At 37.6% G+C, this 26,154-nt stretch overlaps 1 protein-coding gene across 7 annotated transcripts in view; it reads right to left on the bottom strand.

Moving 5' to 3' along the window:
- adgrb3 (adhesion G protein-coupled receptor B3) overlaps positions 1-26,154 on the bottom strand; it is a 119,079-nt gene that overhangs the window by 56,786 nt on the left and 36,139 nt on the right. For 5 of the 7 annotated variants that reach the window (XM_085297099.1, XM_085297101.1, XM_085297097.1 and 2 more), the window contains exons 3-6: positions 8,973-9,083; positions 6,268-6,429; positions 1,043-1,207; positions 151-315 (exon numbers count right to left, since the gene is read on the bottom strand). The exons of 1 other annotated variant lie outside the window; for it this stretch is intronic. In XM_085297099.1, coding sequence (XP_085153225.1) covers positions 151-315; positions 1,043-1,207; positions 6,268-6,429; positions 8,973-9,083 — 603 coding nt within the window. The remainder of the gene's footprint in view (positions 1-150; positions 316-1,042; positions 1,208-6,267; positions 6,430-8,972; positions 9,084-26,154) is intronic. One more of the 7 variants, XM_085297100.1, reaches the window with a different exon arrangement.

Raw genomic sequence — 26,154 nt, 5'->3', positions numbered from 1 at the left:
CTACATGGTAATGACTGTAATAATGATGATGACAATATGGGACGGGCTGGCTTTTTTTTTTGTCTCTCTCTCTCTTCCCTGTTTAGAATCGTTGTTTTCAAATTTAGACATCAAAGCGGATATGGAATTAAGAGGCTCAGGATTTTTTACCTGTGCAGTCAGGATTATGGCACTCTCTGCTTTCTGCCCAGTGACCGCGACACTCAGATCCCCCATGGGCGGCTGCTGAGCACTGCCTGGTCCTCTGCTGTGTGCCATTGGCACAGGTCACCGAGCAATCGCTCCAAGAGCTCCACTCCTGCCACTGTCCGTCCACTGAGGCACCAACCACAACCCAACAAGCATGTCCCAAGTGAAGGGAAAAGGAGGGCAGACAGAAATGGGAGGAAATATTCAGATCACTATTCTCTCTCATACTGAAAGCCAATAAAACAGATGTTATGTGAAATGCAAAAATTTACAGGGCAACTTGTCAAATTTGAAGACTCAGACTTTCAGTCGGGTGTCTGCTTTGTTTTTTGTTTGTTTTTTCAACTAGAATTTCCCAATAAAGTCAGAGACAAAAGAGAATAAGACATAAAAAAAAACAGATATTGGAAGAGTAGCTTCATATTAAGATTCATATTATTAAGAGGTTCAAAGCACACAGTGCCGCTACCTTCTTGTCAGGGAAGAGGGAAAGCATCTGAAATTGAGTTGTTTTCACTGAGTCTGCTAGGACAGCAAAGCTAACATTTACTGTGTGGAGAAACTCATCATCACTAATCTGCTTACCATTCACAGGCAACTGCGAGTAAGTGATTTTGACGTCAGTATTACAGTATTCCTTCTCAACAGGGTTACCTAAACCGCTTTATTGTGTAAGCTCAGAGTCTGCATCCATTCCCTTTTCTTTTTTTACTTACCTTTAAAATATTGCACTGACTAATATATGTGAGGTGTATTGCATTTTACAGAACTGATCTTTTAAACGAGTCCATGCTTTACTCATAACTGTTAATAAAATGATTTCTAACAGATTAAGCGAGCAGACAGATGATACCTGGGCAAAGGGCTATGTTGCAAAGTTTAGTCTGGGTCTCAGGTCCATCACAAGCCCTGCCTCCATGCTGGGGAGGAGAGCACATCCTAGTCCTAGTGCGGTGACCTCTGCCACATGTGAATGAGCACAGGCTCCACGGTGACCACTCCTCCCACACACCGTGTACTGCGGGCACAGAAAAGGCGTCAGGCCTAATCAATGTCTCTGTCTCTGATACAGCATAAACAAAGGCCTCACCGAACTGCGCTGAGCCATAAATGAAACAAAATCAATCAAAAGAATTAGCAACAGAGTAATGTAAGTAAAACACAGAGCACACAGACATTGTGGGGGCTATTCTCTAGCTCAGCCATAAGCTGCAGTCTCCTCCAAACATTTATCACAATAACAGCAAATGCTGCTCCTCTAACAACGCGCCATACAGTAGCACAGGTAGAACACAATAAAAATGTCAATCTCTGACAAGGGAGTTTCGACGTGCAGAACACCAACAATAAGAGTCCAGACTATCTAAACCAAGGTAACCATCAGGAACAGCAGGTCTAACAATGTCACAGTCTGTTGAATCTTCTTGGTTGACTGAGAATCTAATAGCAGGGGACCTTCAAGATAATGTGGGCTGACAATGGTTCTGGACAGCTGTCATTGCACTAACATACTGATCATGGTAATGCACAAAACAGACAATCTATAGCCTGCTTCCAGTCCTCAGAGTAAGTGTGCAATATTTAGACTACATATCAGGAAAGACGGATAAATTAAAAAAAGGAAAATGTATTGAACATTATGATGTTGCGGAGGTTATGTTGTTTCCTTTTGAATTATAAATCTGTGGCATGTTGTTTTTGAACAACATTTTGTCACCGCTGCTCATTAAAGCCAACATCAGTGAGATTATCTATCTAGCATTCAACGTCAACCGTGAGTTTGACATAAACGAATGCTCTAATACCCTCCGATCTATCTATTCAGATCATTTATTCCACTGAAACATGCTTCTAAATATAGATATTTCTAATGTAACACAATGTTTCTTGACAAAAGTGCAACTTTTAAACTATAATTGCTTTTTTTTTCAATTAATTTAAAACAATAGCTGGCAAAAGGCAGCATTCCTCTGGCATCTTGGTTTGTGTGTAAGCTTAACTGGGTTCTAGTTGACAGATGGTGAGTCTTCATAAAACTGCGGAGAATATTTGCTATTGGCTCATAGTTTTACTTTGGAGAGGGAAATGTGGAAATCTGAGAGGCAGACAGAAGTAAGACACCTCCTGTCTTGTCTTGGCAGTGCTCCTAAATGTACACAGAGATATGGAGTGATGAACACACTGCTTTCAAAATGTAAAAGTTTAACCCCTGATATTAGTTTCTGATGCAACTGTTGGCAGCTTGATGCCAGCACTGAAGTACATTTACTGACAGAGTTAAGGCCCAGCATTAACTTTAAGTGCATTGCATAAAACCCAGAAAATACTGAAACTGTGTTTGTTACCAAAAAGTCAATGTCTGTTTTTATCTATAAATCTTCAAACTTATATTTATGCTCTAATATATCACCCTTACCTAACTTGATTATTTTCTGCATGAGAGAAATGGAAAGGTGGCCACTTTCAAAAGTAAATCATAATATTAAAAAATAATACTATATGACATTGCAGTATAGGCTCTGGTGAGCTCTGATGGCTATTGAAAATGAGCGTTCAGCTTCAGTGTGTCTTCCAATGTTTTAAATAAGCAAATGTTAAACAGAAACCTGCAGCAGATGGACGGTGCTGTGGCCGTGATTAGGCTCTACATTTTCAGAAGTGTGGGAGGAATTTCTCATGTCTTGCACTTGCAAATTAGCATGCGCACAATTAATAGAGGTTTGTTGTAAACACAGCATATCTGGTGGTCTTATCATCTTTTGACTACAAACAGGACTTAAGACCTTAGTAATGTATGTCTGACTGCTGTACAGTGGCCGCTGGGGCTTGATAAATCCTCTTCAGAAGGGTCGCTGTCCACAGCTTGTGCAGAAGCTTAAAGTCCCCGCAGTACAAATTTTTAGATCTCGGGATCAGTTGCAGAGTAGTTGGATCTTGGGATCAAGCCTATGGTCCGCCATGAGGCAAGCTACCGTCTGTCCCGGCCCGTGCCTCTAGGCGCTACTTTGATGCTCTTAGCTAAGTGGCCCATGGTGACTGAAGCCTTTACTTTGAAATATTCGAGTTCAAAGCTTGCAGTCACCACAGCTAGCAAAGATGGAATAGGATTCTGTCCCTTTGTGTACTTTTTCTCTGAACTGCAGCCATGATTTACAGGGATGTCCATGAGCAATGCTATTGGTCTGCTAGAGGTGAAATTCCTGGACCACTACAAGATGATGGACAAAGCAACTGCATTTGCCAAGAATGTTTTCATTAATTTGAGGTAAGCTGGGATTTGGGTGGCCTTCTCATTGCTTTCCAGTGAAGTTTAACCTTTTTAACTTGCTAGCTAGCTCCTTTTACCCAACTGTAGTCACCATACAGTATTTATTATTTTGTTTCTGAGTGCTTTCTCTTTTGATACAGAGTGGTTTGAAGTAGCTTCAGATAACCCAATCAATGCTTCTGTAGTGGAGTAGATTTGCATCTGTCACACTGTAATTCAGTTAAATTCAGAGGGTTTTTTCATAGAAAAAGACCTGTCAACCAAAATGTCTAAACAAGATTTTATACATTATCATGCATGTAAAATCTTGACATATTTGTACTGATTCTAAAGTGTAGGTTTTTGACCTGTGTTTTACTTATTCTCCACTTATTTTTCTATTTTTACACACTTCATTTTTTATTCCATTGTAATTGTCCTCAGTGCCCATGCTAAACATAGGTGAATATATCCTGCAAACCAAACCAGGAAACCTAGCAGCTAGCGACAGCTATGGAGTGTATGAGCGGCATTAAACAACCTAACTTTAAATTATTAACCCCGACCTGATGATGTAGCTAGCTTTACTTAGAATATAATCCTTCCTAAAAAAAAATTGACAACACAAAAAAAGAAAAAAAAGAAGATAAACCTGTTACCTTGGGTGACACTTCATAGCAATGCAGATAGGTAGCACAGTTTATGCTTCCTTCTCGTGTTCAAAGGGATGGCATCAAAGAGCCTTCCTGTGGATTTACATTGCAAAGCTTGCCGGCTAACTGAACTTAAGTAACAGAAAGCCAGAGGGGTTTAATGTCAAAGGTATAGCTCTTTATGATTTTACCAAACCTCACATTGTGAAATGTCTGATGGTGAAATAATATTAGTGTTTACAAAAAACAGAGGATGCCAACTTTTATTCAGGATGGAATCAGATTTTAGACATATGTACTTTCCTCCTGGTTTTATCTTATATGTAAGGAAAAATGTTATTCTGATGAATATCTTATTGTGTGCTACAGTTTAAGAATCTAACAGTAACCTTAAATATGCACTGAATGTTAGTGCTGTAGAAAACCCTGAACTGAAGAAATGTCAGATATCAGAATTCCTGTAGACTGTGCTACTAAGAATAAAGCGAATAAGATTCAACAGAAAAATGCCATGGGTTTTTGTTGCTTGGCTTGTGAAAGGACTAGCATTTTACAACCCAGGGGATATTTCATACAGCAGATGTGTTGCTGTATTTTGGCATATTCCATCATGTTGTGTATGGCATCACAACTTATGTAGGCCCAGGATTTCTAACAGCATGCTTGATCCCAAGATGCAGAGCTCAGGACGCCGTTCACAGACGATGTTGCTGTTTTCAGTCATGGCAACTATAAGGTAAGGTTTCTTTTGACTGGAAGTGATGTGTCTTTAGGCATAATGTATTTTGGAGGTGTTCTTCTAAGCTTGGCATAGCACAGAGAGCAAAGAAAGCTAATCGATATGTCTGCCTTACAGAATATTAGATGTATACTCTGTGTTTCATGTGGCCCCATGCCAGGCTGGAGTTCTTTGTAGCAGTTTGCTACGGTAACTAAGTATAGTTAGTGCTATGTAAGTATTTTAAGGATGACCTGGTAAAACAACTTCTTTGATCCTAGTGGTAGATTTCAAGTATAAGTAAGAGAACAGCAAATCCGTCATCTTTCAAGTATTATAGTCAGAGCAATTTAACAACACAGCAGGAGTGCATTGATACGGTCTGAACTAAAAACTCATTAAACAAGTGAAAATTAGAAAAGCAAATTAGAATCTCTATCTTGTTGCTCTTTTAAAAATGTAAATTTCTAATTGCTTTACTTTCCCCTAAGTGTCAAGGCACAGTTCTATGGTGATTTTCTCCATTGTTATTTGAAAAAAGTTTTGGAACCACAGTGATAATTCAGCAGGGTTTATGCTTTCTGAACTGAATAATACTGGGCATTGAAGAGTCACATCAGGGCTGAAATGATGCTCTTTTATAATGATGACTCATTCTCTTTCTGTCTCTCAGTGTTGACGCGTACTAAAGGAATGACCCTTTTGAAAACCACCAACTTCCCACTTAGACAGACTCTATCTAAAATAGGATATAATACATCACTAATCAGAATGTCAGAGGATGCAGCTTGCAGTGTTTTTGATCGGCCATAATTACTTAGGAGTTTGCGGTCTCGGATGCACTGTGTTTATGATCGCCATCAGATACTTTGACTAAACCCGAAAGCTAAATCAACTTATTTGTGGGAGTAAAAAAAGAGGGAGAAAAAAATAAAAATTGACAGGGGTTACTTGTGACACGCTGTTCTACCAGATTCATTCTGACAAACATTTTCATGCTGCAATCACCAGCCAGCAAAGAATCTGATGCTGATACCTGAGTGCCAGTGACTCATCTGCCATGCCATCATGGATTGAGGAAGAAATGCCTTAAAGGGTGTTTGAAGAAAGCTATTTTAAAATGCACAGTTGACCTTCAAGAAAATGAAGCTGACGATATATCAGTATCTACAGCTCCCCGGGCTCCATGTGGATCCACATGTCATTAAACCATTTCAATGCTGATGAATTGATTCACAGTTATATGAAATGGAAAACTCAAAATGATAATGAAAAAAGAAAAACAACATTCACAAAATAACATCAAAGAAACAAAGCATTAGATTCATTATATTATTACTGCATACATTTGGAAATATAGACACATTCAGAAATTTGTTAAAACAGAACAACACATTTCCTCCCATATCAACAACAAAGGTGCAAAACATTAATATTCAAGAATCTGCGGCTAACACTACCTGGACAAGGGGCAGTGTTATTGCAAACCCTTGATTCTCTTAAAGGGCCGCTGCAGTGTGTTCCATATGGTGAGACACATGTTCTTGTTCGCACCTGCGACCCTTGACCGCATGTTACAGAGCATGAGCTCCACTGGGACCACTCCTCTGCACCTGATTCACCTGTGTGGGAGAAGGGTGACACTAGTTAAATGCAGTAGTATGGTCCTGGGGCTTATACCGCTTATACTGGGCGGGGTGGGGCAATGTGGGCAGGTTTGAGTAAAAGAGGGAGGAGCCAACATGAGTAACGTCGGGGTGGGGTGAGGTCAGGTCCTAAAGAAGAAATTTAGCATACAGTCTATTCTACCTTTATGTGATCTTTGATGAATACTGAATTGGCAGCTTAATTCTTTTGACTCGTGATTCCATTTGCAGGCAGCATAAAAGTGTTTTTGTGGCTGCAATCACTGGGAGTAGTAGCATTAACAAATGGCTCTCCAGTGTAGGAGTAATTTGTATATTAATCTGCCTTTTTACACCAAATTCATGCAAAGATCACAGAAAAGGTACAGCTATGGTTGGAAAAAATGAACAGTAGACACTAGGGTTACATCTATCGCTTTCAATTCATTGAAAAAAAAAAAAGGTCATGCATTTCAGTGGAACTCAATATTATGTTTTAAAAAAGTAAATTCGCTATAAGCAAAAACAAAATTTCATGGTGGCATGCAAGAAAAGACAACATCTGAGAAAATAAAAATGGAATTTAATGGGTGTTAGTTCAGAAAGGGGTCTTAAATGTGGATTTCCTTGCACTGCAGCAAACTATCTAGTTTCCTTGACAACATTGGAGCAAATTCTGTGTTTTAGATAATGGCTTCAAAAAAAAAATCTTTTTTAATCTAGCTCAAGTTGTTAACTCGCAGGGATGGAGGAAAATGAGAAAGTTAGCTGATTTTATTCAGCAGATCACAGCCATTTTCATGAGTGGCTCAAAGCAGAAGGTTTTCCGTACACTTAAATTTAAATTGTGGATGCCCAGAAGGACGTGTAATCTGTGGTATTTAAGCCACAGGATGTGAATGTGAGTCTGTCTTTATGGGCTAGGCCTTTAAATCTATAGGGAGAATTTGCAGTTGCTTAACTCCGCGTGCAGACTTATCATCATTAAATCATCATACGTAGCAGAAAGTATAGCAGATTAGCGAGGTAAAGGACCATAGCTGTTACATTAACTTGGAGATGTCTGAGTTAACTTAAAGGATAAAAAGGAAGAAACCGCATTGAGCCTTTCAATTTTAATGGTACAAAAGGTACCCCAAAAAAGCCATGAGATGCTAAATAAAGCTGCATAGTATGATGAGGCAGTGGGGTGATTTCCAAAGCCACGATAGCCAGAATGAAAGAAAAAGAATAAATAATTTGGTGACAAGTGAGTGGACAATAAAATTCCCACATGAGTGTAGTCACCGAATAATTGCTCTACGATTATGTTAAAATCCAGGTGAAGAATTCATTTTCTTTGAGGCTTTATGCATTGGAGGGATAATTCAATACAAAGCGAAATATTTTCAATTTCAGCTCTGAATACATTTATGTCATTGAAAGTCATCAAATCATATCAGAATTTAAAGTAGTTTCACAGCATGTTGTAACAAGGACACATAGATTCAGCCAAATAGGGGTCTTAACCCTGCCCTTAATTTTGTAGATCATAAAATAGACTGAGAGGTGGATCAATTTGTTAAATGAGGCAGTACAGGGAGAGTAAATTGTGTGAGAATGAGAAAACAGAAAAGCACAGCGGATGCAACTCGACAGGGAAACAACGTACCTACAGCGTGGGGAAAATGAAGAGATGTTAATGAGTATATGTTAGTAGTGGTGCGAATGCATGTACAGTGCGTCATAAATTAAAATGACAATGAAAGGAAAGGAGTTTTTAAACAATGACAGCAATTTAAACGAAACAACACATGAAAAAAATAAAACATTTCCCAAAACTTAAAATAAAAAAACCAAAAACTTAATAATAGCTACAACTAAACCCACCCACTAAAAACAAATGTTGTCTAGCTACATTAAAGCAAAAGATACTTAAAAAATAATGAAAGCAAAATAAAGATTTTGCTTGGATTTGTACCTAACTTGTTTTACTACTTTCTGATTTTATTTTAAAAAAAAAAAATGCCAAAACTGGTGGATCGTAAAAGCCATAATGAATTTAGATCATTTAAGTTTTGAATTCGCTACACTTGCTGAAACCACACAGGTTCATTTTATCTCTAAGGGCAACATCTATCAGTTCAACTTTTGCCAAGTATGTGTTTCATATTTGGCCGAAAGGGTGGGTTTTTTCATCGAATGACATTTAATTTATCACGCCTTGGAGGAAACAATTAACTACATCTGGGCCGTAGTTTTAAACTGCTGTTTAATTAATGTTCCCCGAATATACTGTATGAGTAATCCACTCGCCAACTCACTATGTGACAATAAAACAAACAGACCCACAAAACCCAATTATGTCCTATATTCAAAGTAAATACTCCTAGAGAAATGGGAAATTTTCTTCCTCGTCCATATGTAGCAATAGAGAATGAGTAGGAAAAATAATAATGCAAAACATTTCCACTTAAAAGGTGCAGTACAAGAGAGAGCATGCATGATGAAATTAAGTTTAGTTAACAAAATAAAGTCAAGAAACATAACTATTGTATTACCAGTTTGTGCCATAAATTTAGCAGATTCAGCTTGCTCCTGCAGGGCCTTTGTGTCATGAACTGATCTTGGCCGCTGACTTTTTACTGTATGCTCTCCGATCATTCCATATTCTATGGGACAGAATAGAGGTTCATATGAAAGCTAGGCTTAAACATGATGTTCTGAGAACAAAAAGCTTATTACATACTGTTTTCAGGATGTTTGAAGCAACTGCAGTACATGGCTAGAAACAAAGACCACACAAGGTTGTATTTAATTTGTCCTTTTCTCTATGGCATAGAACAATGCAACGAATTTATACGGGTGAGTTGGAAGTATTAATTGAGCTTGAAAGCACAGCGTAGACACATAGCAAACATGCAGATAAACTCACATTGTTTTTTTTCTTGTTGTTGTTTGTTTGTTTGTTTGTTTTTAAAGACTAACACTTCATTAGACCAGCTCCCTCCCTCCCGCCCGCCCTCCCACCCGCCTGCACACCCAAAAAAGAAAAGAAAAATAAATGAAAGTAAAAATGTGTAAGCCATCAGAAAGCCACAGAGGAGGGGGGGTCATGGACATAACATGCTATTGATCCACGGTTTCCTCAACACTTTGTCATCTTTGTGTGATTTATTTTTGGATGGGCAAGTCCAGGAGACTGAGAGGCTTAGACAAATGTATTCTGAGCTGTATTCATTACAATGCATGCCCTCTTTGCTTCCCATAAAGGAACAAAGAGACAATGAGTACAGTGTTTTCAAGCGACACCGAGAAAAGTGATGCTAGAAATATTGCAATTAGAAAGGAATTTGCATCAGCTCTTTTAAGCAGATGTATCATACTGTAAATAGCTCATGCAAATTGTTTTTGAACTCTTGTTTTTAATTAAAATCTAGCATTACTTATGGCAGTGTGAGCCTAATGAGGTGATTTTATCATTCGCAAATAGGCAATGCAGGTGATGCATTAACAACAGATTTACACATAACTTATGTTAGTACATTAGACAATACAATGCATCAGCCATTGATAGGAGTGCTTAAATGATCTCTCCTAATAGAGTTTGTAGCCTCGTTTTGCTAAATCCCAGCACCAAGCCGAAAGCCTCGAAAGACTGACCTCCCTCAAAGTGAGCCACAGAGGGAGAAATCTGTCATCTGATCTGATCACGTTACACAGAAAGTTAGAAATGTTATGACTAATTATACGGTAAATCACTTGAGTACAGAAAAGACAGTTGTCTAATCCGCGCATCAGACTGTTGGCATTAACCAAATCACATCAACAAACATGTTCCGTGATTGGATTAAGAAAAATAAATAAAGAAATCAGGGCAGCTAGATTCAAACAACATCACTACCCAGTATAGCATCAAGGACACTGTGTTTGTGCTCGCATAAAAAATTCGAATATTAAGAGGGTACAATGAAAGGAGGGAAAGCCGCCAGGTAGAAACAAACATCGCAGCCGTTTGATGCTGATTGGGATCTTCAGGACCGTGACTGCACAAAGTAACACGCTTTAGAAGCTTGTTCAAAGGTCTTTCAGTCTGATTTGATCATGTCCACATCTGTTTTGCTGAAATTAGGTAGAAAGCACAATGTGAACTCTTTGTCGTACAAAGAATGAGCAGGTACACTGATGATTGGACAAACAGCAGGCAGTTCATCTAACGTTCAGCCGTGTAAGGCTAACTGCTGCAGATACTCTGACATGTTATTGCTTTACAGTGTTTCATGCTCTACCCTGTGGTGTCTTGAATCATAAACTAATTCCTCATTTGGCAGAATAAAAGGCCTGTCTGATTTAGTCAGTCTGAATGCCTGCTTCTTTGTGGGAAATTTTTTAAAAATAACAGCGTGCGCTGCTTTTTAATTATTTCATACAAATGGAAGAAAACACTAAAATCTACACGACGGCATACAGTAAAACTCGCTTGCCGCTTGGCTCAGTGGGGCTAGCTGGGTGCCCTTAAAGTGATGCGTCTTTTTGAATGAATATCCATTTCCAACAGTAGCATTCAGTGCAAGCAATGATTAAAAAACAAAAAGGTGCAAAGCATAATGACCTTGGTGTCAGTTCAGGTATCAAAAAGGACATATGGTGTCAGGGGCTGTGACAATCTGTATTGTCATTTTTAGATACCAATCAACATCGCTGGCTTCATGAATCATCGATGATTATCATACTTTTTCATGGTGTTGATTATGTGCCTTTGCGAAACATTGATCAGCTCAGCGGTGATATTAGCCTTGCAGCCAGTCACACCTAATCAGCAGCTGATGATCAACAGTGCAACAAAGGCACTGCAGCATGTCATTAAGAGTGGTGTCAGTAAGATATTTGGATGGCAATTATTACAGCGCAAGTACACACACACACACACACATTTTTAACACATTTTTAAATACAAGTCTTTCTTCGAAGTCACAGATTCATCATTTTGTGGCTGATATTTGAGTGATTATTTCTAAATCAGTCTGGACAGGCAGCTATTAAAAAGGCTCAACCTGTTGGTACACAAATTAGCGCTGGCTGATTTAGCGCAGAAGACATCTCAGTTTTAAGTCCGTGAGATTGGAGCCTCTTTTGATGCCACAAAGCCAAGATGTTAATCCTAATGTTGTGTTTAGACAGCCTGAGGTCGAATTTATATTAAAAAAAAAAGAAGCAAGATGTCAAAACACGACACCAGAAAAGTACAGGGAAATAAGGTATAATTGAACTACTTGGGATTGTATTCAAGCCTGTAGCCATGTAAGGATGAATATGAGAGAGAAACCAGATTTTTAATAACTGGAGGGATAGGCTGTTGTCATTTGTCAAAGACACCCCAAAACAATGTGTCTTCACTGTGTTACAAGGCAGAGAGCGCAGTTGATGTATTTAGCATGTCATTACTTGAAAACATTTCTTCCATTTCAGACAGAATTATTTTGAAGTTTGGTCCAGTATTTAGAACTTTTAAAATGTGTGCTTGAAAGAAAATTAAGTTTAAGATTTATGAGATGTCTCTCTCTCAGTCAGGACTAAAGAGCATACTTATTGTTGATATCCATCATGCTTCCGCAACAAAGGAAAGACAATGCCATTTAGAGAAATCCATCACTGTTACCTTTCTTTGCTACCCTGCAGTGACTGATTCGTTCACTTAGTTTTTCTTGCACATAACCTCGATGTAATGCTTCACTGGCAAAGCATGCAATTTTTGGACAAGAAACGCAATACAACTACTTTGGTGCCTATTAGCCTAATTTCAGAATGAGAAATACTGGGATTGCTTTCCAGAAATAGGCAACATTTTTTGTGGAGGAATTCCTTTGGCTTAAAGGAGGTCTATTTGCTTCAAAGTCCTTGGTGAATAAATCAGTGATAACCACATTTTGCTTTTTTCTGTCTACAACATTTTAACATGGGGCCAGGCCCATGGCAAATGTACACCTTAACTACTTTTTTTAATATGTTTGGTTTATAGTTAATGCATAAAAGTACTGATAACTGAAGGAATGCTATCTATTTATCAACAGTTCTTACCAAATCCATACACAAAACCTCAGACAAATTAATGCACACACTCTTCTTGCGTTTTACATTTTTAAAAGCTCCTAATTTGCTAACTGAAGAAGCAGAATTAGCATTCCATTCAGTAATGCAGCATCAAAACTGCAATTATTTTCAGTAAGTGCAAAAAAAATAAAAATAAAATGGATCCTTTAAAAAGGTGCAAGCAAATTCTATTACCATGCTGTGCCATCAGTTTTGTAATGGCAGCCATTTTGCTTGCCCGTCTGGGATTATCAACAAATCAGGTGAGTAATAAAGAGGTTGAGAATCAGATTAGGCTTTTTTGAGCAAAAGTACCTTCCTCTCAACTTTAAGGAGCTGAAATGATTGAGTGGCTAGTCTCAAGTTGATCTTACTGCGAGATATGTGTGGCCACTCTGGAATGGAAAGAAAAATAGCGCCTTTGTTCCAGTTAGATTTCCAGAGATACATCTGTTAGAAAAGCCAGTGCTGCATGCAGAACCAGCCACGACAACCGTGGAGCAGCCAAAACAATAATGAGAAATATGTATTTGGTCAAAATGTTACAAAATGTCTGCTCAGATTATGGACATGGAAGCACCGACCTTGTCACCACAGGACTGTAACCTCTGCAGATTATTACATATGATGCTTACACCAGAAGAATAGCCTGGTGTTTTTATATTTTAAACCCAGAGCAAACTATTCATGTGAGCCTGATTTTTGGGGCTTAAAGCTTAATTAGTGGGCATATTTACAAAGATATTCATGCTTGATTTAATTAATGTGTGACTACTGACTGCATCAAAAACACATTACAAACAAAGACTTTGCACACTATCAAAGAGAGCACAAGTTCCCTGGATCCATGACCTTTGTCAACATTCGACTTTGATTCGCTGCCTACGGTGGATTTTTAACACTGAAAGTGATCACGGCAGCCACAGAGTCCAGTGGTAGACATTCCGTTTCCAGGTCCATCTTCAATATGTGGACACATTCCATGTGTAATTTAATTGAAAGGTAGTAAAAGCCAGACCCATGTCCAATGACGGATGTGTCTAACCTTGCATGAAATGAGCCTTTACTCCAAAGTTGCTATGAGTAGCTTCTATCAGGGGTACCTCACTTACTGCCCTCCATGCATTCCTGCCTGACTGACTGACTGTCACAAACGCAGCTTTTAATGAGAAGCACTTCATTACAGCTGCACTTTGAAAAGTGTAATTTCTCAAAAAATAGAGACAACGGTCCATACAGACTAGGAAGAGAAATACCCCTCAAGCTCAGGCTTGACTTTGATCCATTACTCAACAGCTATGCTACTGAGGCTGACAAATTTTGGTCAAATGTAGTCATATTTCTGGGTAGTAGGTACCTTTTTAGATATTTAGGACTTATGTTCAAGTCATGAATTACAATGGAAATATATTTAAAGATCCTAAAAACCTAGACGTTTGTCTTTAAAAAGGGTAAGAATGAAAATGTGCTAAAAAAAAAAAAGCTGTGTTGTAATTAATAGCTGAACAAAGTCTTATTTGTGCTAAAGGCCCTGTTCGCTGCTTTGTTATTCAAACATAAACATCAATGCAGAAAAATGATCACAGGCTTTTCTGATGGATTATGGATTGTTCTGTACAAAAAAGGAACATAACTTTAATTAACAATGAGTATACTGCAGTAAAGAAAGAAAGAAACGTTCTAATAAACAAACAAAACAACAAAAAAGTCCAAGGAAGTCAGTCATAATGTATAACAGTGGAGCACATAAGGAAAACATGATATAAAAACATCAAATATACATTTATTCAGAGTACAGATTCGACTACCAAGTTTTATTTTTACTCAAACAGGACAGTACATTTTGTTCTCTGAGTATCAGTGGAAGACTACTTTTTAGGGTCCAAAAGTAAACACATGTGATGATAACTGATGATGACTCATAACAATGATTATGATGTAATGAAGATGCATCATATTTTAGCTCATGAATAGACTCCCATGTCCAAACTGACTCATGTTAGGCCATCCGGAAACAGTCTTTAAAATTGATTCCGTTGTCCTCAAGATATCTCCTTACCACCATTATAGAAACCCTTCACTATTGGTGGGACCATATGCTTGAGCCAATGTAAAAAACTCAATTAGTCCTTCATTAAGAAAATGAGGGGGTTGCACGGAATCAGATACAAATTACGAATTGTCCTCTGAGACACACAATTATCCATCATATTCCTTCTGCCATCTGTTTGCTTCCTGTTGACTCTCCTAATGACTTAGATTGAAGCCAAATTAGAATTCTGTGCAACTGCCACTGCACCTCATTGAAAAGTCATGTGAAGTCGCCTAAAAATGGAGCAAGTGTGGTGAGACAAGCACTCAGAATGCAGGCTGTTCTTAGCAGCGAGGATATATTTTGCATCACTGATGTGTAGGCAAATGAGTGGAAATTGCATTGATAATTTACAGCACAATGTTAAATCACAAGGTTATTGAGCAGTACCTCACAAAGCAACCTAGATGGAGCTCTGACGTTATCAAAGCACTGCATCAAGAAGCCCTGTTGCTGGGTGCCGTGAGCAGATCATTCCTCCTCTTTTTCCATACACTTCAGGGAATGGGCATCAGCATTCTGTTTTTATATTATTTCAACTGATCCAAACATGTATACCGTCAAAAGCCACACAGTTTATATGCTGACTCCACAGTCCAAATGCTGAGTTATATTAAAAGAATGAGGCAAAAAGCACCGTCTGCATTATTGTGGTTGTTAACTAATGCTTGCAAATCAACCTCTGGCAAGTAGACTGCACGTTGGTTCTCTTAAGAGGGGGGAAATGAAACAAGATAAAATATAGACATGCATTTTAAAGTTATCTTTTTTGCAAAGATGCACCAGTGCTTGACAGTGTGGGTAACTGCATATGTCATGCTTTCAGTTTAGCTGCATGGTGCTATCAGAAAATAGATCCGCCTATGGAGCATTTTAAAGTGAAAGCAATGCCAAGATTGCAGCTTATAACTTGCAAAATCACCAGCCTTTTCAAAAAGCCACACCGTTGAACTAGCCATGACTAAAAGTGGGGCTGCTGCAGGGACACAACTGAAAGGACTACTGTGCACTGACAGAAACAAGGATGGAAGCTGATTACTAATGAAACCATTTCAGAAAGGGAAGTCAGGTTATATGAATTGTATAGAAATACTGATGGCTTTCAAATCTGGGACACCAGTCTCAAGCATTTCATGAAATATTCTCTTGTTTTGGCCAGTCACCTCAAAACAAGAGATGTGTTTATGTATTTATTCTGGCAGCAGGGTATGATCTTAATATGCTGCTGTAAATTTTACAAAATTATTCACCGAGATATGCTTTACTACAATTCACCACCTAAGGGACATTGAAAAACTATGGCAGCAACTCCTGGCATCGGTTTAGAAACGTACAACCACAGTAGATGACCTGGCAGTCACGCACACTGCCAAGCTCAACGCCACCATGCCAAGCAATGCATCTGTCAAGTGAGAAACACGACACATTTTTTAGCACCTTTGTGACTGCAGCCAATTTTCAAAGAGCCTACCTTGTCCTTTTCTGAGCCATTTTGCTTGGCATACCAAGTAGTGACCTTCGATTTAATAGAGTCATGGTTCGCCGTTCATGGAAATTCCTCACTAATAAACAGAAAATGATACACCTAAGAAATTAAATGAGCAAAACACAATATGAACTCTGTAACCATGGAAGCAAATGTGGTCGGATGACCATATTTCGTAGCAAGATAAATCATTTCCAACAAGCCCTAATGAGACTTTCATAATTCATGCTGTCAGCTTTTCCACAGCACCAATCACGTCAGATCCTTTTGCAGTGGTAAAACCCACTGCTTCAGACTGCCACCCTGCATCTATCAGCACAGGGAACATTGTGTCATATGCAAGTTAGTCATGAGGAAGATGCCTGCAACATGCCCTGTCTTGGCTCATTGGCTAAGCTCATGTTAAACCAAATACGCTCTCCAAAATAATTACAAGGGATGTAGAAGCGATGCGGAAATGTCCTCAGACAAGTCAGGGCATAACAACAGCGCAGTTGGATTTTCATTTAATGGATTCTGATGCCAAGTCGGGAAACATGAGACAATCTCAGTTATTACAAGATTTGAAACAAAGCGTGCCTGTACCTGACTGCAATATTTTATTATGAAGCACATACAAAATTTAGGCTTCATTCATTTAGTAGGAATTTTATTTTTCACTTTTTGTTTGTCCCGACAGGTTGCATGGGGACATTATAATGTAGCTCTTCATATTCAGCTCTTCAAATAAGACCATATAACCAACAGCTCCAGCTTTATTATAGTTCATATGACACTCCTGCTATATTTTAGTACAAAATACAGCAATGTTTGTGCTTTTGTTAAACTAAAATGGGCAATTAATAAGAATTTATTCTAAATAGATGGATAAATAACACCCCTCAAACTACATAAAACAAACTCTTTGTCAGAATTCTTTATTACTAACAACCACAAATTAAGCAAATCTCTCCTTTCTTATGAGAAATGAAAAGGGTGAACTCCTACCATCTCCGTACAGTTTTCTTTTTAAAATAAGGGTGGCAGTGCTTCTGTATTCTCTGTTTAGGCTGTAATAAAGTGTTTAGGGAGCCAGAGAATTGGAAACATAGGAGAGGAAGCTCTGTAGGGATTCAGTCCCAGGACAAGAGGAGCATTTAGTTCAAGAGTCAGGGGATTTAACCACTTGATGATCTCTGGAAAGCCATAATATTCACAAACACAAAGTTACTGTGTGCTACGTTTTAATTTGGCCTATTTTAGCTTCTGTAAAGTCTTTTCTTGCCTTTCTCTGTAAGTTTTTTTGTAACAGAAAAGCAAAGTTAAATAAGTAACATTTGCTACTTTCTGTCACAAAAACCATGAAAAGTCTTAACAACAATGATTAAATCATGCTGGGTAAATATTTCAGGTTTAATGCCAGCATCCAGAAACCTGTGATTGCATATCAAAGAAAAGATCAAAGAGAAGCTAAATACTAAACTAATAGAGTAAATAAGTGCTAGCTTGATTTTAAATTATTTTGAATAGTGCTGCTGAAATTAGACTGGGTTTTTTTAAGAGATAATTGTCATTTCAATAGGCCAAAACACTTGAGGGAAATTGGAAAAGGAAGAGTACATTAGAAAAAAAATCAGGATAATTAATTTCTGATGTTTTCAGAGGGGTCCTGAAGAAGGTTCCGGGTTATTATCCACTAGAAGCTTCTGAAATAAACCTCATACAAAATGATAAGAGACCAGGCAGTAAACAAATGAAAGATAATTCCCGTTCATTTGCAAATCTCTCCTTCTCTGGACTTTCTCCTTAACAGCACAGTGTGTCTATGTACAAACAGTTGTATTGCCAGTGCTAATAGGAGATAACACACACACACACACACACACACACACACACACACACACACACACTACTCTAGATAAAATCTGCATTTTTTTCATCAGTAGAAAAAAAGGTGCTTTGTTTACCTTGTCAACAAATGTGACACCAACAAAGATGTTTGTGTAGTCTCCCACAGCTTTCAGAACAATATCTGCATTATCAGGCTTTTCTCTTACATGTGGATTGAAGGGGAAATTAGGTTACTGTCTTTTTGTGATTATTTTGGAGTTTAATATAATTGCAGTGAGTGCTAACAACCAACATGAATTAAAACTCTATGCAAACATTTTCCAAAAACAAAAAACCCACCTCACAACCAAAAGCAGTATTCATCAGTGATGGCTGAACACAGACATGTCTCGATGAATGGATGGTAAAATTACACAAAATTTTAACATGATGTCTTGTTGCCGTGTGGAGCTGGCAAAGTACAAAGTTGAAGCTTGAAGCTTGAAATAGTTTAGTGTAAACACGAGTAAAAGAAATTTGGTTCAGTGGCTAGAAGCAGAAAATGTAATCCGTCCATGACCAGACCATGACATTAATTTCTTACAAAGAAAGAAAGAGAGGTGCTAAATAAACTCATTAACCTAAAGAGAAGCCTAAACTCTCACGTAACCTCGATAAAAGTAAACACAAAATGTACCTCGGCCCACCAAAAAGACCTTCTAACTTTGTCTTCCTTGGATCAAATCCTAGATGGAGTACGAAATGACTTCTCAGTGACAGCTTCTTGTTATATGCAGCAGCAGAGGCAGCCAAGAGTGACATTAGTATTGGAAATTAATTGTTTTTTAATGTGCACGTCTCCATCGTCCACCACCACATAGACATGCACCATTACTGTGGTCAATTAGCCATTCAACATCTTACCGTTGGCCATTGTATGGAATTGATTACCACACCACGAGCTTTCCCTGCAGCTTGCCATGTCCAGAATATTAAGTGTTATGTAAAAAAAATGTTGAACACAACAAATTATGTTACATCAGCTTTTCCTTAACGTGACTGCTTAACTGCCTTTCACCTGGAGGCTTCAAGCAACGTTGCATCTGCAACAGTCACACTTTTGCACATTTCCCTTTTTATACACACAACATGGTTTTTCTACAGCTGGTCAGCATAATTAGCGCTAAACAATCACAGTCCTTAATCTTGTGATTAAAGCCCCTGTTTTTTGGTCTTGGATATGAAGGGAAATAAAGCCTCTTCAACTGAGCTTCTGGGCCTTTTTGGCTATGATGACATTAAGGATGATTGAAGTGCATTATCTGGGCACACAATGGCTGCTGTCCATTCAGCTGTGCACTGCAGAGCACTGAAATAGGGAGCTGGTGACACACTCACTGCAGAGGAACGTGGAGTTTTAAAGGCTCATGACACCCAAGCCGCCCAATAGCTTTGGCTGAATAGCCTGTCTGACCTATTGTCAGCCAGTTCACATTATTGTCGATGTACCTGTCTGATATGCAGTCAAAGCTCTAAGGTCTTCTGCCTCTGGTTAAAAGTGCAGTAAGCCTTAAAAATTGAAGGTGATTTAAAGCATATCCCTTTGTCAACTCACTGATGGTACCAGGAGCAGTTAATTTACAGGAAATAATTCATCCCAGTCAGTGTTCATATAACATCTCCCACTTTGTTGGGATTTTTTTTTTTACCTCCAAATGTTTACATTTAATTTGATTCATATTCTGACAGATTCTCATGATAAATGTGGCAGTACATGCATTAGCTAATCAATACTTATAATCGATAAAATACTTATTCACTGCTGTCACACTAAAAAGAAATCCGCTTCCCTCGAAGGCAACCGCTTGTCCATTTTGTGTTTCTCACACAACAAACAAAATTGGATGTCTATGTGAGCCTGAATGACAAAAACATTTTCTTTCGCTTCTCTTACTCTTCTGTGAAAGCAGTTTTAATGAACTTCTCAGTGCACAAAATGTAGCCATATGCATATATTTTTTTCCACCCTAATCAACAAAGAAAAAGACGCTGCCTTTTCATGCACTCCCTGGTTTTAATCTAATTAGAATTTATTAAACTAAGCAGAAGTTCAAGGGCATCAATAACTACATTTTCCCCCAAAACACAGAGTTAGATAGTTAGAAAAGGATAGTGCGCAACATTGAGGGAACCATTTTATTCCTGACTATCCTTTCACCTCATTATGGTATTTAGTGTCACTGATGAATGCATATTTTCTGCATTTCCTCCTGATTTTAAATCCAGGCAGTGCTGAATGGTCACATAAATCAACAATATTCAGCCAGTAATTGAATCTCCCTGGACATAAAATGATATAAAAAAAAGGGTAATCAGAGGGCATACTGTACCATGTACTACAGCAGAAAACTATGCAGGCATAGGACGGCAGGATTAAACCAAGATGTATTAGATGTAAATTATATGAAATTATATGCACAGACTGTTTTTTAAATATATGCTAAATATATAGAAAGACATGGTTACATAGAAGGATGCATTTAAGATGCAAAGAATGGAATAAAAGTAGACTGTATAACATTTCTGTTCATTTATGTTTTAGAGATGCAGAAATGTATTAATACACTCTACATGACTCACAAGAGTCATATAGATTTTCTGTTCCCAACACATGGATAAGCATATGGATCATAATGCATGAAAGCACCTTTTCACCTCATTTTAAATCTGTCAGCACAGACCTCCCTTCCAGGTAACAGCTAAATCTTCCAAAGCTTTAGCTTTAGTTTAACAAGACTCTCTAAACTAATCAGACGTTGTTTGTGTTTGCAATGTTATACAGTTCCATATAGCTCCTAATATATCAACACAATACAGGTTAAATTTGTTGATTTAAATTGAGATCAGTTTTAAATCTTTTTCTGTCTTTTAGACTAGTTTAACCCTAGTCTAGTCTAATCTAGTCTAAACTAGATTTTCTGTTATTTAAATGACTACCAAATTAGTCCCCATGAACATTCCTAGTAAGAAATATGTTTTCTTGTCTGACAAAATTTAATGGTTAATAATCTTTCTTATGTAGTATTTTCCTCGTATTTCTTAAAGATATACTAATCCCAATGGTATGAACAATCTGTACTCAGTAAAATACTGAACTTACTATTACCTCATTTCTTTTTGGAGACACAATTTTAAACACCACTCAATTTATCAGGTGTTTCGAGGGAACAATTACTGCTTCTCAACATTTACTCAAAAGTTGCGTATTTTCTCTCTAAGTTCTGCTTTTACAGTCATTCATTTATCCACTATTTTGTTTATTTTGTGTATGTGTCAATAGTGTCTATGTTGTTGTGTTATTGTTGTGTCTTTGTTTGTTGTAGCATTAGCAGTGAGTGTTCTATGTATCTAAAGATGGTGCCTGTGTTTCATTCTCTAAGTTATATTCATTTAAATTAAATTCCCTTTTAAATATTGCCTTTAGTTACTTAAATTTACTTTTTATTAAGTAACTTTACGTTCTTCAATTGTGGTTTAACTGATTATCTTTATAATATTCATTATTGCTACAGTTCCCCATAATCAAGCAAGCATTTCTATATATAATTTTATATATATATTTTTTTCTGTTGTGTTTAATAATTCTCATCATATTCCCCAAAATAAACAAATTTCCCTACTGCATTAGTATAGAACTTCATACAGTTTAACTCTTTGCTGTGTGTATAAATAGGAACTCTGAATTCTAACTTTACAGCAGCTTAGATACAAAACTAATAATTTGACATTACTTATTCTACTACTTTACTTTTAAAAAAAGAAAGAAAGAAAATGACTTGAAATGTTAAAATGGAGAATTTCTTGTAGCGTGTTCATCGGTAGCATGTTTGTGTATTAATAAAGTGCCTAAACATATAAACGAGTGAATAAAAATCTGATCTGTAGATGTAAAGAATGCTATTTTATGACTTAAATTTACATAGGTTTCACTCTGCTTGTCATCATTCTGTGGGGATATGCTATAGATTTAGGCAAGCTTGTCATCAAGCATTCGTCAACTACAACTACTATTCTTTTTTTTTTCCAGTTTTCTTCTTTTATCATCCAGTCACACACGCTTGAGGCCATTTTATGTCTTTTCACTTTCCTGGCTCTCAAGAACCAGTTTCCAACCACTGGGCAGAAAATTTGATTAAGATACGAGTAAATAATTATAATGAATGAAATAAAACAGCTCTTAGATTACTTTTTTATGAACACTTTATGCATATTTACCATGAAATGGCAGGATCCCTAGAATTATGGCATTACCGGGTCATTATCAAGAAAATAAATCTTTATCTCTTAAACGTTATTTTATTACCTGATCAATCAAGTTGGGATCTTGGCACATTCATTTGTTACAGCTTCACAGATGTCAGGAATTCTAGGGATTTGTTCTGTTAGTTGGATAAACAGGCAAAGATTAGCATACTTTTCACAGCTTATAATTATTAGCGCCCATGTTTATATTCATGGCTAAAGCAGTATCTGCTGATGGTATTATTTGGCACTAATCTCAAGTAACCATTTTTACCAAAACATCGTGATTATTTTGTTAACATTTAACACTCCTTGAGAATTCTACATAAAAATTAAGTAATGTAAAAAAAACTTAATTTACAAATCTTATACGCCAGTTTTTTATTCACAGTAGACATGAGAAAATCGATCATTTTAAATAGAATATGAGCTAATTTTGAATTTGATGGCAGCAACACAAATTGTCACTAGGTATGAATGTGAGTGCGAATGGTTGTCTGTCCCTGTGTGTTGGCCCTGCGACAGACTGGCGACCTGTCCAGGGTGTACCCCGCCTCTCGCCCTATGACAGCTGGGATAGGCTCCAGCGCCCCCCGCGACCCTGAAAGGATAAGCGGAAGCGAATGGATGGATGGATGGATGGCAGCAACACATTCAAAAGTTTACGCATTGTGGAACAAAAGGCTGGGAAACTAAGTGGTACTACAAAGGAACAGCTGGAGGGACTTTTATCAACTAATGCAATTAGTTGGCAATAGATCAGTAACATGACTGTATATATAAAAAATTAGAAATTAAAAAAAGAGCATTATACAGAGGAAGAGAGATTCACCAAGTCTACAAATGTTTTCGAATGATTTGGAATAATGTTCTTAAACATAATATTATGAAGACAAAATATTTCATTGTCTACAATACATAATGTCATCTGAAAAAATTCTGAAAATCTGGAGAAATCTCTGTGCGCAAAGGACAAGGCTGAAAATCGACATTAGCAGCTTCACAGGGTTACCAGAGTCCAGGTCCTCAGGCTGGCTGAGGCTCACTGCATTTAAAACAGACATGGTGTCTGTCATGGAAATCATTGAATGGGCTGAGGAACCCTTTCAGACAAATGATTGTCTATAAACACAATTCACAGTTCCATTTTCAGATGCAGTTTAAAACTCAATCAGGCATCAGCCATATAATGCTGCTGTTAGCCTAATTTAAAATGTACTGTGTCAAAGTGGGAAATTGTTTTGTGGCCAGACAAATTGAAATTTCAAATTCATTTTGAAAAATATGGACACTGTCGACCAAAAATGAGAAGAACCACCTGGCTTTTTATGAGCACTCAATTCAAAAGCCTGGATCTCTGATGGTATGGGAATGCATTATTGCCTATGGAATTGGCAGCTTGCATATGTGAAAGGGCACCATCAGTAAGGTACCAGGTTCTTCAATCCAAAAAGAACTGGCATATTTCAGCAAGATTATGCTAAACTACATACTGCATCTAATTTATTACTACAGCATGGCCTTTTAATAGAAGAGTCAGGGTGCTGAACTGGCTTGCCTGCAGTTCCGACCTTTTACAACATTTGACACATCATTAAACAAAATATACAACAAGACCCAGGGCTTCTGAGCAGCTACAATCCTATATCAGACAAGGATTGGACAACGTTCCACAGCAAAGTCCAACAACTGGCCTCTTCAATTCCCAGATGTTTATACAAGAAGAGGAAATGCTGCACAGTTGTAAACATGTCTTACCTTTCAAGATGTGTTGCTGCCATCAGATTCAAAATGATCTTATATTTTCCTGAAAATGGTATATTTTTTTTCCAGTTATTGTGATTATTATTGTGATTAAACTATGGGTTTATGAGATTTGGAAATCATTGCATTCTGATTCACCCTGCACAGTATCCCAACTTTTTTGGAATCGGTTTGGTATTTCTGTAGTTTGCACAAAGTGTCTTGTTTATGCAAATCAAAAACAAGACAGTAAGGACTTTAGCCTAACCTAAAATAAAACGCCTTGGTAGTCTTTCTCATTGGCTTTTCTATCCAGTGCTTGGTAGAACTATTCCAACAGCTCCCACACAGCTCCTGTTCTCCGGTCCTTATTTGAAGACCAGCTCATGAGTCCCAGTCACATCCAACCAGCTACCCACCACAACATATATAATCATTCAAGATATTTCCTAATTTGGTCTTTGACAGATGTACCTCCTTTTAGATATGAATTGTAGCCGAGGGGCATCAGTGACAGTTTCACGCACATATCCATAGCTGGTTCTATAACAGTCATTTGCTTTACTTCTGATAGCACATACCCAGAATGCTATTACATATGTTGAGCTTCTATTTCTGCTCTCATAAGAGAACACATAACTTGATACCATTTGGTAACACTTCACCCATACCATGCTGTTATACCAGACTGTGTAAATTACATAACGCAGACCAATTCAAATTAATCAAAGGTCTGCTTGCATAACATTATTGATTTGTCTCTCTTCTTTCAAAGCAAACTTTTATTACTTGTTGAGGTTTCTTCCAGGTTTCACTGTCCACATTTGCATAGCTCTTTTTCAATGACAAGATCAGCTGTTCCAAAGCATCAGTACCAGTAATCTATAATGGCTGGTATGCACATAAATAGGGACAGTAAATGTATTTCCTCATGAGTCCATCGTTAATACTCAAAGAACATTAAAGACAGCTATTCTTCAGGGGCATCAGGCAAGCATAGAGCATTATAAGTGGGATGCAACCCAGCAATACTATTGATAAATCAAGGTCACTTTAATGACACTACTTTTCTTTTTTGTGTGTTAATTCTGCCCATAGAAATAGTGGCAAACACCTTTTATTGTGATTACAGATTTGGCATTGTGTATACTGCTGATAGAACTACAAATATTTAAACCAAATACTGGTATTTGGAGAACGGCTAATACTGCTTCATTCTGTGTGTTGAGCATAATTATTTGTAAAGTTGCAAAATATATGTAGCTTTTCATCTAATACATAGTGACATGTAAATAGCTCAAACTAATGAGCCCAGACACTTTCTCCATGACTATATTTATAAGTTAATGCAAAATGCAATACGTTCATTTGAAGTTAGAGCAATCAGCAATTCCGGTGTCTCCAGGCACCCCACAGAGACAGGAGACAGGATTCATTATATGACATTCTTAATAATTCATTACAAATGAGCTGCTCCTGTTTCTCCTTCTTTTAATGCCTCGGTCAGCCACGGCTTGGCAGCATGCATCAAGTGACCTCCCCCGTGATCAACTTACAATTAGCTGAAAGGGCTCTTTTGCTTTGTTAAAGCCACATTTGTACCGCACGTTAGAGACGTCCGCTTTAACTTTTCGTGTTTTAACCATGAGATGCACACAGCCAAAGCAACTTCCAAGGGGAATCTCAGAAGAGCAGGATACACAGTCTTTCATGACTACAGCTTCAATCCCTCACTTCTCCTTTTTCGTTTTCTCATTTTCTCCTCTTGCGTGAGATCTGGGTAACGCCCAGATATAATACTGTTGCCTCCATAGACCTCCATAAACTCAACCCAGTGCAGCTATTATTTTATAATGCAGTTACACCATCGCATCTGTAAAGTATATCTGTTGAGGGTCAACTTACCCTTATATCCACTCATGCTGATGCAGCACACAGCTTTCTATTAAACTAATATTGCTGACTTCTTTAGCTGCAAAAATACCGCCTAATGTGGTTTTAATAAACTGTTTAACTTTAACTCCGGCATTAAATTTATTGTCGTAAACCTGATGACAAATAAGTGTAATGGGAGCCTACAGTGCCTATTAAAGTTATTATTAAATATACTTTATTAGTGCATTTATTAAACAAAGCAAGTTTCTTCACGGGCTGCTTAGGGGAAGAATTCATTAACCCACAAATTAGCTTATAAATAAAGCTGGTAGTTTTTACTGCTGCA

This window comes from Mchenga conophoros, linkage group LG13 (genome assembly GCF_057382185.1).
Source record: "Mchenga conophoros isolate Kocher_MC1m ecotype Shallow Benthic linkage group LG13, M_conophoros_male_GT1.1, whole genome shotgun sequence".
Classification (NCBI taxonomy): domain Eukaryota; kingdom Metazoa; phylum Chordata; class Actinopteri; order Cichliformes; family Cichlidae; genus Mchenga; species Mchenga conophoros.
This window is presented reverse-complemented; position numbering and strand designations above follow the sequence as displayed.